The 13,132-nt window shown below is 46.9% G+C and overlaps 1 protein-coding gene across 1 annotated transcript; it reads right to left on the minus strand.

The window, feature by feature from the left end:
- Positions 1-435: 435 nt before the first annotated feature.
- Positions 436-1,495, minus strand: LOC119895502 (odorant receptor 131-2-like). Its single transcript, XM_038708663.1, has one exon. It carries the CDS (start codon positions 1,399-1,401, stop codon positions 436-438), a length of 966 nt encoding a protein of 321 aa, XP_038564591.1. The 5' UTR covers positions 1,402-1,495.
- Between the last annotated feature and the right edge of the window lie 11,637 nt (positions 1,496-13,132).

Consider the following 13,132-nt stretch of genomic DNA (forward strand, 5'->3'; position numbering starts at 1 on the left):
AAACCAAACTAAATGGAAGACCAGGGAGCTGGCCGCAGGGAGGTCTGATCTGGTCTTGATAGCAGCTCCCTTGCCGAATGAGAAAACAGTCCCAAATACTCTACAGGGCAATTAGCCCAGGTGCCCAGAGCCACTGCAATCAGCCCCTCCTCCTCCTCCTCCGAGAGAGAGAGAGCGAGAGACCACACTCATGACCCCACAGGGCGTCACATGAGGAACATAAACAAATCAATAAGTTATGCACATGATATTGTTATATTTTTATTTATATCAGTGAATTTTAAGAAATACTGAAACTACAGATGAGAATTGTTATTACAACATTTGTCATATTCTGGAAAATTAGCTTTATAATTTGTTTCTTGTTCTGTCATGAATGCTAATTTATGAAGGCCAGTCAGATGACAGCATGAGTTTAACAAACATACAGACAGGTTAATTCATTTCATGTATCTTAGGGTGGGGATTCAGCCTCAGCTGGGACGAGAGTCTCCGTCGACAACATAGATGGGACACAAGGACGGGTCTGATGGTCTGGTCTCTGAGGCCATAGATGAGGGCACTCAGACACCTGGGGAGGAGGACAATACTAATGTATAGGCAAATCTGTATACGCACAAATATTACTCCTGTTAAAAACTTTGAGAGAACTACAATAAATGAGTTTTGCACAGTTGAGGAGAGACAGAGGCCCAGTTGCACCAGATGCAGCAGCAGTGTGTTACGAGCCTTACGGGCTGAAGCTTTGTCTGTGGAGGCCGACCTGGCTGCTGTCATCACACCAATATAGGAGGAAATGATTGCCACACAAGCTGATACAAACAGAAAACAAGTGTAGGCTTTGTCATAATCAGCAGATATTCTCCCAAGAAACATGACAAGTGTATTACAAAGGTCTTTCATTTGCAGGCTCTCTGGAAATGGAAAATCTAACAGTAAAACAACTCGAATGAAAATATTTAGTGAACAAAAGGTCCAAACCACAACGACGGCCACCCATGTGTTTCTGACAGTGATGACGGCAGCGTGCCTCAGTGGGTAGCACACAGCAACATATCTCTCCACAGACATCACTACCAGTGTGAGAGGAGAGATTTCATTTGTTAGATTGGCAAACATCACAAGAAGACCACAGACAGGATAAGTCAGGATTATTCTACAAATAGACAGTATGTACAGTAATTGGCTCATTGCCATCTGCACAGTGTCTGCAAAAAGGAGGTTATACAGAAGAATGTAACGAGAGGTCTCACAAAACACTGGTTTACTTCTCAAGGTGAATAACATGATGACATTAATGAACAAGAATATACAGCATGGTACTGTAGTCAGAGTGGAAAGCATCACTCTTTCCAGTAACCCCAATGCAACAGTTATGTTGGCCTGAGATGCATCGGACATCTCAGAAAAGCATTTACAACAATTAATATCTTGCTGTTAGTAACAATGAAAAAAGATTATAAAGTCTTTAAATAATAAATGCCTGTTGAGTCACATCCGAAACCCCAAATCATCAAAATCCATTTACCCTCTGCAGATAATTGGTAAGTTAGAGTCTGTGCTAATTCCTATGTAGGCAGAAATGTTCTGCAGGCTTCGCCTGCCTTCAGATATTATATATAATCTTTTTCTTTCACTGTTCACATGACACCATCACATGTCAGCATGGTAAGCAGCTAAGTAATAGGTGATGTAATCTCTCTGCTATTATTTCCCAAACACTCCATGTGATCATGTCTTACACAGTTTAAAGTAAGTAAAGTTTATTTTTACAGTGCCTCTCAAAACCAGAATTAAAAGGTGCTTCACAAATTTATTATTTTTCCAAACTTAGAAGATATGAGTAAAGCATAGAATTAGCACTATCCAACCTGATGAAATTATGAGGAATGTGGTTTAATCTTTATTTATTTATAGTTTTGTTTTGATTGTATTACACATGACCATTAAAATGGCCTGGCTGTGTTCAGACACCTTTGTGTCTGCTTCAACTGACTCTGACAAAGAAAGTGCTTGTTTCGTCCTTGCTGTATTTTTTTTTACTTCTTTAAGCCTCGAATATACTCGGGAGCGGACACGGACAGCTCTGGACCCCACAGATGCGGACTACTTCTGTTTATACTACTTTCTGCAGTCAGCTTGGCGGACATGTTCCACACATGCTCAGTAGATCGGTTGGTGCCCTGGTAGCGCTAGTGGCACCAGGTCCGTGCGGTCACAAAAAACGTGAGGTACACGGACGTCCGCACAGACCCTACGCGTACCCCTCTGATGACAATTCTTTCGTCAAGCAGACCCTAGTGGAACCTCATGTACTCGTGGACACGGAAAGTATAATCCTTGCTTTAGTCCACAGTATTTGATACCAACGGAAGCAGAAGTCGTGAAAGAAAAATCATGGGGCAAGACGAGCAGCAGTTCAGAACAGGCTGAGAGCCCTGGCCCACCATCAAACCCTGCCAAGTATCCTACCAGCAAACATCCAGTCTTTGGACCTTCCCACTTTGGTCATCATCTCCACTGTGCACATAAATCCAATACCAATGAAGCATCATTGGTGCTACATGACATGCAATGTCAGCACCACAGCAAGCAAAGACGCTGCCCTCGCCGTAACAGGAAAAACTTCAAAAACTTCTGCCAAACGTCCATCAACACATAACATCCTACAAGAGTGGGTTGAAGTACTAGTTGCGTGGAGTGGAGAAATAAAAGGCCAGCTGTATCACATCTCTCTCATCCTACCCAATCTCACATTCACAGAGATTGTTCAACCTCATTGAAATGGCTCTTTGAGCCAGACACATAGGGAGATGGATAGGAAAGGCACAATGGAGAATTGAAGCCCAATGGAGGAGGAAAGCACAATATCGCCCCATTGCAGAGCAGCAGAAAGGAGCATAAAGCTGGGCTCTGCCCTGATCATGGCCTTATCCATTAGGATAAGTTACCTCAAGGAGTTCTCCTCCTGTTTCACCGGCTTTGTGGTTAAACTCCTTGGCTTCTTCCCTATGCAGCATCTCTTGCCGATGAATCTGTTGAATCCCCATAAAGGATAGTGGGCCCTGGCCCTGGCACCAGCCAACCATCTGCATTCCTGGGCCACCAACCCTTTCATACTAACCAACGCTGGAGGCTTCCAAGAAACAACACTCAGACCACACACGACGGGAACAGATGTACACTGCACCATCATGCGCACAGACAGGATCTGGACACATCCCTACCAAGTCTATTTGGTCAGAGTGTCCGGAGAGTCACCACACTTCTCAAGCCTCATCATGTGCCTCAGTGAGCTCAGTGAGAAATCAGGAGCTTCCCAGGTAGCTCTGAGTGTTTACCCAACAGCCATGTTTCAACAGCAGCGTAAGCATCTGTAACTGGTGGAAGTCCATAAAATCACGGAGGAGCTACAGGCTGATGGGACAATTCAGTAGTCGCTGGACATTGGTAGGGATATGACCTTACGGTGTGTCTCATCTCCACATTCAGCCACATGGACAAGTGCCTCCAAATCCCAAGCAAGCCGTAAACTCATGGTTTGACAGTATGGGTTCCGTGTGACATCATTTTTAGTGGGAAGTGGATGGAGGAATGACCATGATGGAATTGCTGATCACCCCCTCCCGCAGAATCCCTAAATCAAAATTGCCTTACTTTGAGTCAGGGAAGGAAAGCAACTTCATCTTATTGAAGATGTCTTTGGAAAGCCTCTTGGGCAGGCAGATCCACCTCTCCAAGCTCTACAAATAACAGGTGCTCTTAGATCATCTAAAACTCCACAGCGCTCATAAGCTGGCCATGGCCTACACAGCTGTGCTTCTCGCCTTGCCAGCTAAAATACAGAGAGCTGTTGAAAGGAAACCCCTATCTCCATTATCTGACTGGTGAACTTGACACAGCTCCTCCGCAGACTGCTGCTACTGTTATACCCCCCTATTTTGAAGGCCAGATGGATGCCCCCACCTCTATGTATCTCATTAGCGAGCATCTTTCAATCAACTCAAGCTCTGATGAATGAAAGGCTCCAGGAAAATACTACAGTAATGTACAGTATTGTAATACAATTCTACTGCAGTACTGTGATAAAAGAGAGCACTTGAAAGCACAGAATTCAAGACGCTGTCAACCATGGCAGGGGTCTGATTCCTGCACACTAAGGAAGCCATGCAACACTTGCAAAGAGCTCCACCTCAATTCAATTCAAATTTATATATATTTTATTTTATATAGCGCCAAATCACAACAACAGTTATCTCAGAGCGCTTTTCATAAAAGAGCAGGTCTACACCATACTCTATGATGCTATTTACAGAAGCCCAACAGTTCCCACCAAGAGCAGCACTAAGTGACAGAGGCAAGGAAAAACTTCCTTTAAGAGGCAGAAACCTCGAGCAGAACCATGACTCAGGGTGGGCGGACATCTGCCTCGACCGGTTGGGGGTGAAGGAGAGAGAGAGAGAAGGGAGGCAGCCTACACAATATCCACACAGAGGTACAGACAGTAAAGGTGATGCTATTGAATGAATTAAAAATGGTACAGATATTTATAGTAGTGTTAATGATAAGAATCGTAATGTTAATGATTATAATAAAAATAATAACAATAGGACTAGCAACAATAGTTGTAGCAGAGCCAGAAACACCTGCAGGAAGTGATAGGAGGAGAGAGAAGAGGGACGAGAAAGCACAAGACTACTGGAAAGGGGAGAAGTTGTGTTAGTAACATGCAATAATGGGTTGAGGTTGCATACAGAGGGAGAGGAGGTAGAGGAGAGAGGAGCTCAGTGCATCATGGGAAATCCCCCGGCAGTCTAGGCCTATAGCAGCATAACTAAGGGATGGTTCAGGACTCACCTGAACCAGCCCTAACTATAAGCTTTATCAAAGAGGAAAGTCTTAAGCCTAACCTTAATCCCTTAATGCCTGAATTTTTTTACGATAAAAAAAAAAAAAAAATCATTCATCATTTGCTTTCAAGCTGATGTTAAATTAACTGAAGATTGTTAATTTGTCTTTAGAACATAGAAAAGATATAAATTCAGGGATGTGTAGTTATGATGATCAGAAACCAGGGCTTGCAAAAGGTTCCTAGGTTCGTATCAAATATGCACCAACAGACATTGGGGGAATCCATGTGTCAGCTTCTTCCCCCTGCCGCCGAAGCCTCCGCGAGTCCCACTTCTCTTCCTGCCACAACCACCGCCTCCCACCAAACTGACCGGGAGCCCTGGGTCCCCGCACCTGAAAGGTACAATGGGAATATGGGCCAGTTGGGCCATCACCTAGCCACCTGCTCCAGAAGGCCGTCAAACAGTCAGGCTCGCTAGAGCTTGGGAGCGCCCGAGTGAGCCGAACAACCGCTCCATCTTCTCGCCGTCGCACTTACCTCCAAGCCACCATCTCTCACGAAGGTCAGTCCAATGTCTTGCTAGCCTTTAGATAAGAGCTTCTTGGATAACAATATAGCCAAACAGTTGTGTCTGACCGCCATTCCCCTCCAAGAACCTCTTGTGGTGAATGCCCTAGACGGCAGACTTTTGGCCCGGGTAACCTCCAGAACTCCTCCCCTGCAGCTCCGACTCTCTGGTAATCATCATGAGCAGATTAGTCTGTTCATCATTGACTCTCCTCACACTCCACTAATTCTCGGGCACCCCTGGTTAGTCTAACACAACCCCAGTATGGATTGGTCCTCAGCCAAAGTCACTAGTTTGAGCCCCACCTGTCACTCGGAGTGTCTTCGATCAGCCTCACCTCAGTCTGTCCCGGTACCCAGCTCCTCAGCTGTTACACCTGACTTGGCTTACGTTCCCCCGGTTTACCACGAACTCTGTGAAGTGTTCAGTAAACCACGAGCCCTGACCTTGCCCCCCCAACCGCCCCTATGACTGCGCCATAGACCTGTTGCCAGGCGCCCCCTTGCCTGGCAGTAAGCTTTACAATATATCCAGACCTGAGTGTGAAGCCATGGAAAAGTACATCAAAGACTTTTTGGATGCCGGAATCATTAGACCTTCCTCCTCCCCCCTAGGGGCAGGCTTTTTCTTCGTAGAAAAGAAGGATAAGAGCCTGCGCCCGTGCATTGATTACCTTGGTCTCAACAATATCACCATTAAGAATAAGTACCCGTTACCCCTCATGTCTGAAGCCTTTGATTCCCTGCAGGGGGCGACCATCTTCACCATCCTTCACCTTCATAATGCCTTCGTAATGGAAAACGGCGTTTAACACCTCCTTGGGCCATTTCGAATACTTAGTTATGCCCTTCGATCTGACTAACGCCCCGCCTGTGTTTCAGTGCCTCATTAATGACATTTTAAGGGATATTGGGACTAATAAGGGACTCTTTGTTTTTGTCTACCATGATGACATCTTGATTTTTTCAAAGGATGACACTGAACATGTCCAGCATGTCCGCCAGGTCCTGAAGAGGTTACTGGAGAACCGTCTGTTCGCAAAGCCAAGTGTGAGTTTCACGTTTCCACGGTCACCTTCATGGGCTACGTTGTCTCCAAGGGGTGGGTCATGATGGACTCGTCCAAGGTAAAAGCGGTACAAGAGTGGCCAAGCCCTACAACCAGAAAACAACTCCAAAGGTTCCTTGGGTTTGCTAACTTTTACTGGAGGTTTATCCGGAACTACAGTCATGTAGCTGCTCCTCTTACCTCTCTCACTTCTCCCAACAGACTCTTCTCCTGGACCTTGGAGGCTGAGAATGCCTTCCGGGAGCTCAAGTCTCGTTTCTCCTCAGCCCCCATCCTCATTCAGCCTGACCTATCTCGGCAGTTCGTCGTGGAAGTGGACGCATCAGAAATTGGGATGGGAGCGGTTCTCTCCCAGCGTTCTGCCGAGGATGGCAAACTTCACCCCTGCACCTTCCTTTCCCGCCGCTTCTCCACCCCGGAGCGCAACTACGATGTTGGCAACAGGAAATGCTGGCAGTGATGCCCTGGAGGAGTGGCGCCACTGGCTGGAGAGGGCCGAGCATCTGTTCGTCGTCTGGACCGATCGCAAGAATCTGGAGTACATCAGATCTGCCAGACGACTGAACTCTCGTCAGGCCAGGTGGGCTCTGTTTTTTGGGCAATTTAACTTCTCCCTGACTTAAAGACCCGGCTCTCGAATCATCAAACCCGACGCCCTATCGAGAGCCTTCAACGAGGAGGAAAACGTGACCCCGGTTCCAGACCATCCTGCCCGACTCTTGCATCATCGGAGCAGTCACTTGGGACTTCGAAAACAAGGTGAGAGAGGCTCTCCGTAATGACCCTAGATTTTATCCCGGTAATACTCCACCCGGCACCTTATTTGTTCCACCTTCTTTCAGATCAGCAGTTTTAACATGGGCGCATTCCTCCAAACTAACCTGCCAATACGGAGTTTCTCGCACCCTAGCCTTTCTACGCAGGCGTTTCTGGTGGCCCACTATGGAGACAGACATAATCGTTTGTTTCTGCATCTTCCATCTGCGCCCAGAATAAGGGGTCGAACTTTCATTGTTATAAACTTTCATTGTTATGCAGATGCTACTCAGTTATATCTATCGATCAAACCAGATGAAACTCATCAGTTAGCTAAACTTCAAATGTGCCTTCAGGATGTTAAAACCTGGATGACCTGTAATTTTAAACTCAGATAAAACTGAAGTTATTGCTCTGGGGCCTAAGCACCTCCGTGACGCATTATCTAAAGATATAGTTTACCTGGATGGCATCGCCCTGGTCTCCAGCACCACTGTGAGGAATCTTGGAGTTATCTTTGATCAGGACATGTCATTTAAGTCTCACATTAAGCAAATTTCAAGGACCGCCTTTTTTCACCTGCGTAATAAAATCCGAAAATCAGGAACATCCTGTCTAAAAATGATGCAGAAAAACTAGTCCATGCATTTGTTACTTCTAGGCTGGATTAATGCAATTCCTTATTATCAGACTGCTTGAAAAAGTCCATTAAGACTCTTCAGCTGATCCAGAATGCTGCAGCACGTGTTCTGACAGGAACCAGGTAAAGAGATCATATTTCTCCTGTCTTAGCTTCTCTGGATTGGCTTCCGGTAAAATCCAGAATAGAATTTCGTCTTACCTACAAAGCTCTTAATGGTCAGGCATCATCTTATCTTAAAGAGCTCATAGTACCTTACTACCCCACCAGAGCACTGCGCTCCCAGAATGCAGGGTTACTTGTGGTTCCTAGAGTCTCCAAAAGTAGACTGGGAGCCAGAGCGTTCAGCTATCAAGCTCCTCTCCTGTGGAACCAGGTTCCAGTTTGGGTTCAGGAGGCAGACACCATCTCCACATTTAAGAGTAGGCTTAAGACTTTCCTCTTTGATAAAGCTTATAGTTAGTTAGGGCTGGCTCAGGTAGTCCTGAACCATCCCTTAGTTATGCTGCTATAGGCCTAGACTACCGGGGGATTTCCCATGATGCACTGAGCTCCTCTCTCCTCTACCTCCTCTCCCTCTGTATGCAACCTCATCCCATTATTGCATGTTACTAACACAACTTCTCCCCTTTCTGGTAGTCTTGTGCTTTCTCGTCCCTCTCCTCTCTCCTCCTATCACTTCCTGCAGGTGTTTCTGGCTCTGTAGCTGTGGAGTCTGGATCTGTGGCTGCAGGTCACCTGCTGCCCCCGTGTTCCTGCTCGACACCCTCTGCAATAACACCTATTGTTACTAGTCCTATTGTTGTTATAATCATTAACATTACGATTGTTATCATTAACACTACTGTACATATCTATACCATTTTTCATTTAGTCTATAGCAACATCACCTTTACTGTCTGTACCTCTGTGTGTGTGTATATTGTGTAGGCTGCCTCCCTCCCCTCTCTCTCCTTCCATCCCTCTCTTGTTCTCTCTGTTCCTCTCCTGTGCTCTCTCTCTCTCTCCCTCCTTCACCCCCAACCGGTCGAGGCAGATGGCCGCCCACCCTGAGCCATGGTTCTGCTCGAGGTTTCTGCCTCTTAAAAGGAAGTTTTTCCTTGCCTCGGTCGCCTAGTGCTTGCTCTTGGTGGGAATTGTTGGGCTTCTGTAAATAGCATCATAGAGTACGGTCTAGACCTGGTCTTTTATGAAAAGCACTGAGAGATAACTGTTGTTGTGATTTGGCGCTATATAAATAAAATAAAATTGAATTGAACCAACCCAGCACCGGACTGCTCCTCCCCTTCCCAGTTCCTCGACGCCCCTGGTCTCACATCGCTCTGGATTTCGTCACTGGCCTACCTCCTTCTGATGGTAACACTGTCATTCTCACCGTGGATAATCGATTCACTAAATTTACTCGTTTTCTGCCCCTTACCTGGTCTTCCCTCTGCTAAAGTAACTGCCATGGTCCTGGCAAAAGAGATTTTCTGTGTCCATGGTTTACCGTGTGACATTGTCTCTGATCGTGGCCCTCAGTTCACCTCAGCTCTTTGGAAGTTCTTCTGCCTCGCCATCGGTGCCACGGTGAGCCGAGCGTGCCAACCAGGAGTTGGAAAAGACCCTTCACTGCCTGGTCTCCTCCAACCCCTCCTCCTGGGCCTCCCAACTCCACTGGGTTGAAATATGCCCACAACACCCTGCCCACCTCGGCCACAGGTCTGTCCCCCTTTCAGTGCCTATATGGTTTTCAACCTCCTCTGTTTCCCTCTCAGGAAAGGGAACGTCATGGTACCAACAGTCGGCGCACTCCGGCCCCGAAATACTCCGTGGGCGACACGGTATGGCTCTCCACTAAAAATCTGCCCCTTAAGACCGATTCTTGGAAACTGTCACCCCGGTTCCTCGGCCCCTTCCCTGTGGAGGGGATCATTAACCCAGCCTTAAGCTTCCCCACTCTCTCAGGGTCCATCCTTCATTCCATGTCTCCTGCATCAAACCTGTCCTCCTTAGCCCTCTGTTGCCACCGCCGACGATAATCCGACGGTGCGCCGGCCTTCACTGTACACAGTGGACTCTCGACGTCGTGGCCGGGGCTTCCAGTACCTTGTGGATTTGGAGGGGTACGGACCGGAGAAGAGGTGCTTTCTGGACCCTACTCTGTTGAGGGAGTTCCATCGGAGGTACCCAGGGAAGCCTAGTGAGTCGCCAGGTGGCGGCCATCCGCAATCAGCACACCTGCTCTGTTTCCCACCATCAGCTACCACCTAAATAGGAGGCTCAGACATCCAGTCCTCGCCGGATCGTTGAATCTCCACGCGTATGTCGTGTCTCTGCCTGAAAACAGGTATCAGCCATCTAGAGAATGTCTATGTTGATTTTGGTAGCGTGACTGAGTGACTGAGTTCTGAATTGACCATAGGTCGCTGTGAGGCAAATGTTGTCAGTTATGTTTGGAATGAGCATCTGAACAGATGCGTCAAGTTTGGTCACAATAGTTTAAGCCAATTTTGATTTACAAGCATTTCTGTAAAATTGTACGTAAAGATACAAAAGTAGTGGTGGTGATGACGCAGTGGATGAGCCACATGCCTTTTGTGTGAGAGACCCGGATTTGCATCCACTGTGAGACACCAATGTGTCCCTGAGCAAGACACTTAACCCCTCGTTGCTCCAGAGGCGCGACCTCTGACAAATATAGCAATTGTAAGTCGGTTTGTATGAGAGCGTCAGCTAAATCTAAATGTAAATAAAGTTTTCTGAAAAAAAAACAAAAAAAAACAGATTGACATATCAAAATTCTTTTGATAACTTTTGATCAACGACGTCTCTAGATGATGCTGACGTAGTTTCAGGTCAATTGGCAAAACCGATTTTGCAAAAATAGGTAGTAGAGAAAAGTGATAAAAATGTCCCGTCTTGGGTAAGAGCAAGCTAGGTCAAGAAGCATTACCTGGCTGTAGTTATATAGCTCAGAAAGAGGAAAAATGTCGTAGGTTTTATGGCTGGACTTGATCCGACTTTGAGAGCTAAACGTCACTAACAGGAAGAGGCCCTGGTCATTGGTGGCCATTGTGAAGTGGCCAGAGAGACTTTAAAGATGGACTATGTCAACACACAATTACAACAGCCTCCTGCTAGGGGTGGTGCAACTGCCATGATTAATTCCATATTGGATGGAGGTGGTTTGTACAGAGCTATGGACAGACTTCATGAAGAAATTAGGAGATGAGGATGGAAATGAGACATCTGGCAGAAGAAAATAACCAGCTGAAATCCAGTGACTGAAGAGACAGATTGAGAACCTCTTCACTAGGATGGGGATGTAAGTGTCTGTGTGCTTGTGGGGAACAGGGCTGCCAATTACATCGGCCAAGAGATGATCGGAGAGGGCATTCACCTGACCACGGGTGGCGTGAACGGAGAGCTTAGTGGAGGTGGGATGGCCAGGTGCCCTACAATAACCGAGCTGGCTTTCCAAATAGGCAGAGCCCCCAATCTGTTGGGAGTCCTTTTAATGAGGAACCACAGAGGAAACATGGAGTGCGTCCCAGCCAACCAGTTGGGAAAAGAGATATAGCTGATGTTGTGGCCCAAACACCAGCTACTTTATCTACAGGCCCAACGGTGAGTGAATGTTTATCCCCTCTACAAATAATGAACAGATTCAGGGCACGGCAGAGCAGCAGCACACCTCCTACGTGAGGGGAAGCATTGAAGGCATTGAAATCAACATATTGGTGGTCCACCAATTGCAGGATCAACCGAGTCATTCATCAGTGCAGAGTTCCGCACGGCTGTTCCAGCACTGCGTAAGCAACCCCTGAATGCTGACTTTATTGCTGCTTGAGCTGTAAATGGCCAGATGCTCGACAAATTGGGCACCATAACTGCTACTCTGCATCTGGGATGTGAATCTTGGCGGCATGTGTTCTATGTGCTTAGGGGGTCCACACAAGCAGGACTATTAGGCCTGGACTTTCTCACCTCAAACCACGCCCTTCTTTTTTGCTCGAGGCAGACTGCTATTGAAAGACACTGTTATTCCTCTTCTGAGTGGCAAAGATTTCATCCTTGAGTGTTGTAATGTATCTATTGCAACTGATACGACATTGCCTCCCCTCAGCGAGAAGCTGGTATCCATGAGTGTATCCCCGCCTGTGGGCCTGTGGACCAGCTCCCTGTCTTTGAGGGCTACTTGGGCCCAAAATGGCGGAACCTCTTCCTGACTGGAGTTAGACTACAGCTGTGGCTACAAATGTGTCTCTCTGCAGATGTTCATGTAGAGTGTGAGCATGTATATGTGGAGGTTGGTATAGGAGAGGAGAGAGGAAACGGAACAGGAGGAACATAAATCAGGGGCTGTGCTGAGCTGAGTTGCTTTTGAGGTGTATGGGGGCCTGGGGTTCAGGCGGTTTCTTTGGGTCTCTGGGGCTGGTTGTGTCTCACCACATACACCCTTAGGACTAATAGGAAGGAATAATAATAATAATAATAATTATTGTAGGCAAACTGCAGGGGGTCCAGGACTGGGTCTGTGATGGATTTTAGGTGGGACAACACAAGGCGTTCAAAAGACTTCATAACTACAGAGGTCAGGGCGACGGGTCTGTAGTCGTTTAGTCCCATGATCCTTGGTTTTTTGGAGACAGGGATGATGGTGGAGGCTTTGAAGCAGGCTGGCACATGGCATGTCTCCAGTGAGGTGTTAAAAATGTCTGTGAACACCGGAGACAGCTGATCAGTACAGTGCTTCAGGGTGGATAGGGAGACAGAGTCCGGCCCAGATGCTTTGCAAAGTTTCTGAGATGGAGGAGTGTGGCCGATCAGTGGTGTGACAGGGGATGGTGTCAGGTCTGTCCCATTGTCTTTCAAAGTAAAACTGGTTCAACTCGTTGGCAAGGCGTGAGTCGTTCATGGAGCGGGGGGATTTAGGAGTGAATGAAGCAAACTCACGGGGGGAGTAAAATGGTTTACAGTTTATGATAAAAATATTCCTGGTTATGAGAACAGTGCTGCTGAATCACTGTCACGTCAGTGCACCGGCTACTGTTAAAAAAACCCACACCTCCACCTTTTATTTTGCCGGAGAGCTCTGTGTCGCGTGTGGAGGCTGCCTGTGTAATCCAGACTCTCATCTCATCCAGGCAGATGAGTGTAGGAGGATTATAACCAGCAGTTTGTATGTCTAACTAAATACTAATCCATTTTGTGCAATTCAATCAACCCACTTTGACAGGCCGCTCACTGGTAAATGATGACACAA

This window comes from Micropterus salmoides, unplaced genomic scaffold, assembly GCF_014851395.1.
Source record: "Micropterus salmoides isolate LMB-PRFRI ecotype aquatic unplaced genomic scaffold, ASM1485139v1 Ms_hic_scaffold_9, whole genome shotgun sequence".
Taxonomy (NCBI): domain Eukaryota; kingdom Metazoa; phylum Chordata; class Actinopteri; order Centrarchiformes; family Centrarchidae; genus Micropterus; species Micropterus salmoides.

Excerpts from the sequence above, each read along its gene's own strand:
- LOC119895502 (XM_038708663.1), bottom strand. The coding sequence starts at position 1,401 with ATGTCCGATGCATCTCAGGCCAACATAACTGTTGCATTGGGGTTACTG.